Source organism: Haplochromis burtoni, unplaced genomic scaffold, assembly GCF_018398535.1.
Source record: "Haplochromis burtoni strain Fernald_Lab_line unplaced genomic scaffold, NCSU_Asbu1 Contig_624, whole genome shotgun sequence".
Classification (NCBI taxonomy): domain Eukaryota; kingdom Metazoa; phylum Chordata; class Actinopteri; order Cichliformes; family Cichlidae; genus Haplochromis; species Haplochromis burtoni.
In genome coordinates this window covers 264,599-268,559 of record NW_024582985.1, presented here as the reverse complement: position 1 = coordinate 268,559, position 3,961 = coordinate 264,599, and the positions used below count along the sequence as shown (strand labels likewise).

General features: G+C 41.9%; 1 protein-coding gene across 1 annotated transcript in view; it reads right to left on the bottom strand.

Annotated features, from left to right (window-relative positions):
* Positions 1 to 2,406: 2,406 nt before the first annotated feature.
* paxip1 (PAX interacting (with transcription-activation domain) protein 1) overlaps positions 2,407 to 3,961 on the bottom strand; it is a gene marked incomplete in the record, with an annotated part of 41,414 nt that continues 39,859 nt past the window's right edge. Inside the window, 4 exon segments of the mRNA XM_005952029.3 lie at positions 2,407 to 2,716; positions 3,230 to 3,290; positions 3,409 to 3,484; positions 3,708 to 3,842. Of these exon segments, the coding sequence (XP_005952091.2) occupies positions 2,701 to 2,716; positions 3,230 to 3,290; positions 3,409 to 3,484; positions 3,708 to 3,842 (288 nt within the window).

Sequence of the window (3,961 nt, the reverse complement as noted above, 5' to 3'; positions counted from 1 at the left end):
TCACCAAACTCAAAATGCTGAGCCAACCATGACATGGAGCAGGATACAGGACTCTGAGACCAGGCAGACCAACCTAAGAACCACCTGGATTGGGTACCAGAGAGCCTGTAATTCAATAGATGAAACAATCCTGTCACCACTTGTGGACACAAGCAGTTAAAAACATTCACTACTCTGAGATCCACTAAACGTATCATTTACATTGTATTCGTTTGTCTGTTTTTTTCTTATATGGCTTTGTTTTTTTGGTCACGTAATTTTATTTTTCTGCCCTATTGCTGAAAAACCTACATTTGATCTAAAAATGTGCTAGTTTCTCAGTACTATTTGAGCCTGCAAAGCTGTTGCTTAAAATACAAACATTCATCACCACCTCCAATTATATCTAGCAGCCCCTGAGCAGGGCACTGAGGCTGCTGCACAGTGAACATAGAAACCTGACTGTAAAACCAACCTTTTCCTGTTCTCGTCTTTGTCTGTGAGTAAAACAATGCATTCCCCTCCAAGCATAATTTTCTCCAAAAGTAGAATGAGATGGCCCAGCCCATGTAATTGGTTACATTATTAGTCATTAGTTCCATCGTATGCTAATTAGCTCATATGTTAATTTGCAGGGCCCGATGAATCCCAACGCCCGTCTCTGTGTAATTAGTCTGTAATTCCTTTGCATCCTGTGGAACAGGCAAACCAAAGTGTGTCTGAGCCAACAGAGGGAGGAACTGGGGACTAATTAGAAATATCTCACATGAAGCATTTCTGTATTAATTACAACAGTTTCTGTGTCCTTCCTTCTCCCCATAACTGGGCTGTGTCAGAGGAGGACATCGCAAACCAACAAGGAGCCCAACTGCTGCTTAATCAAAGATGTGGCTCTTTTTTTTTTTTTGCATCTTTAATTGGAATTAATTAGGATTGCCCAAATACTGTGTGTGTGTGTCTGTGTGTATTCGCTGTACTCTGAGATGTTCTTACTTCTTTTGGATTTCTTCATTTATCTGATGATGCCATTCTCAACAACACACAGGCAGCAGGATTGAACCAACATATCAGAGGGAGTCGGCTGTTTTTAAGGCGGACACAAAACTGCCGATGCCCACTGTAATGTACTGCAGTTTAACAGATATCACTACTCTGTGTCCCGTAGATCAGCTTTCAATCACATTCTTGGCGTAAGGTTTCTCTTTTTTCACACCTCATTTTGTCCAATTAGCAGTCTTTGGTTGCTTCATCATCTTCATGCTTTCCATCAGCCCGATGTCATCTCCCGCTGCAGCTGTACAGGGCTTTCTGACCCTAACGTTTCAACAGTAAATATTACAGGTCGATGCTTTCATTTTTTAGAGCCTTCTCAGAAGACAACATTAAGTTAAGGGAAGAACAACCACTGAACCTGTGAAAGAATCATGGGCACACAAGGCTCAATAATTGGCATCGAGAGCAAAAGCTGGCTGCGTCGCTTCAGAATGGACAAAGTGCCAACGCCAAAAGATCCTACATTGAACGCAAGCATCACAATTGAACCATGAAGAGGTGGTTACGCTGTGTTTTAGTTAAAAGTGCTGAGTGAGAAACCTCTGGCAGAACTTTTAACAGTATTTGCTCTGATTGCTTGTTTTCTCTCCAATACTGTGGGATCTTTACAATACAAAGCACCATTGCTGTGGTTAAATCTGAATTCATCTCAAACACTTCCAGTACCTAATGTATCTGCTGCTGTGTCTGCACTCAGTCTCAGGAATGCCTGCACCCACAGCTTTAGTCAGGCTTATTGGGGTGTATTCAGTGACACGCCAAGTGTGTATGATGGCTCTTTTTCAATACAGCAACATGAATCTCTGTGCAGTTCAGCCGTGATTCTGCACGGTCAGCCATGAAACATCAAATCTCACGTTCATGTAAATACACATCGAGCAGTGCTACTGGCACCCGCACGTGGAATATGTAGTACATGACCTTGGCTCAGGCTGTGTCTAATTCAGTCTGTCGTTTTTGAGGACAGCACCGCAGGCGACGCCGCACGTCTCACTTCCACCCACATGATCTCAGGCTGTCTGTCTGACAGCCAGCAATTAGAACTTCACCAGTAACTACCCCAGACCCTCATTAGCAGTTAATTAAATTAATTCTATCAGGAATTATCCGTTTAAACCTGGGAGGAATAACATCGAGAAAGCGTTGAAACCCTCAAAAACATGAGAAGTCAACAGACCTTTTGTTCTCAACATGTCCATCTTTTACTGCGTGACTGCTTGAATTGTGAATTTATCCCCAATGAGTCTCTGCATGGCCAATCATACTCTGCTATGAGGCTTTATTGCACATGCACAGACATTAACTTTATCTAAAAAGCTAATGTTTTACTTCAGTTATTAACAGTTTCCTTGATCAGGTATGAAGCTGAAAGCATTTTTCACAATCAAAGTGTAGTTTTTATTCCAAAAAGCAGCATTTGTGAGCTGAAGCTTTACACATCCTATTCTCAACAACAGAAAACAAAGTTTCATCCCCCATAATTTAAACAATTATTTCACAAAAATAACATCCATTTAATTCGTCTCAAACAGGTAACAAAAGGCTACAAAAAGACTGGAGACATCTGCACAGAAATAAAAACATAGAAAAGTCAGTGTGGCTGGACTGTACACACGGTCGTCCTCATTCTGTCCCGCGTCCTCTTCTTTATGCTTCACTGCTGCGTCATCAAGTGAACTTATATGTGTGACTGTCAAGGAAACTGACTGAACACAGTAACACCACCATCCGGTCACTCTACATCACACAGCAAAACATTTCTCCATGGGCTCAAACGCAGCTGCAGTTCTGGCCTCTATCTGGTAATAACATCCACATTAGTATTACAGGGGAGGGGCTCCAGGCCGCTTTGGAAAATACCCCTATTGCGTACTTTTGTTGATGCCAAACGATTGGCACGTGTGCATTAGTTCATAGATAACATGACAGTAAGTGAAGACCTGTGCAATCTCAGGCAGACTTATCAGATTCATCACTGTGGATTCATCATGAGTGATGAATCCACAAATCTCCCAATAGTGTGTTTAGTCCACACTGCAGTGAAGAGGACATGTGACTAATGCGTTTGTTTCCCACTGACTGCATGATCCCTGCCTGGAAGAACAACTCCACAGCTTTAATTGTAGACTGAAAGTATCATTCAGCCATACAACATGTCAGCGAACTAAACTAGTTGCTGTGAGACTGTAAAGGATATGATTCATAGTCAAGTTTCTGGGTGAGAACTCCAGTCAGAATGAACTCAGCATTGTGGACATCTGGAAAACAGAGACCACAAGAGTGCAAATGAAACACAATGTCAACTTTATGAAGACACTCTGTAAAAAAAAAATAAAATGAGGATAAATACAAGTGGGCCCTGAGAGAGCATCTTACCAATGTTTTTCAAGAAGTATTCCCTGCAGAGGTGAAGGTCATTGTCGCAGGAAATTAATATGATCTCCGGAAGGTTCTGCAACCAAATGCCAACATGTGGTTACTGATTTATAGAGAAAAACTGTAATAAAAGACTTCTGTCAAACACATGTCTGTTTTATTTTGTGCTGAAATGAAAATACATGAAATAAAAGCTACACTCCTCCCAGGTTTCTGCCATATTGTCACAAGAACCCACCACCTCTGTGGACATTTACAAGTGCCTAGAGACATGAAAGAGTTGCAGCAACTTTCAGCACCTTATTCTGATTGTGCTCCATGATCTTTCTGTATGAGGGCTGCTTGGTCAGCAGCTTTCCTCCGGCGCTCTCCAGAATGGACTTCATTGTGCTGAGGCTTGGACAGATCCCTGGTGTGAGGTAGAAGTACTTCCCCTGCATCACCGTGTCACAGGAAATGCAAAAAGAGACTCAACCGTTAATCATCAGAACAATTAGTACACTGGTTTCCAGTTAGTCCAGCTCAGTTTGAATATACTAGTTCAGTCAACTGA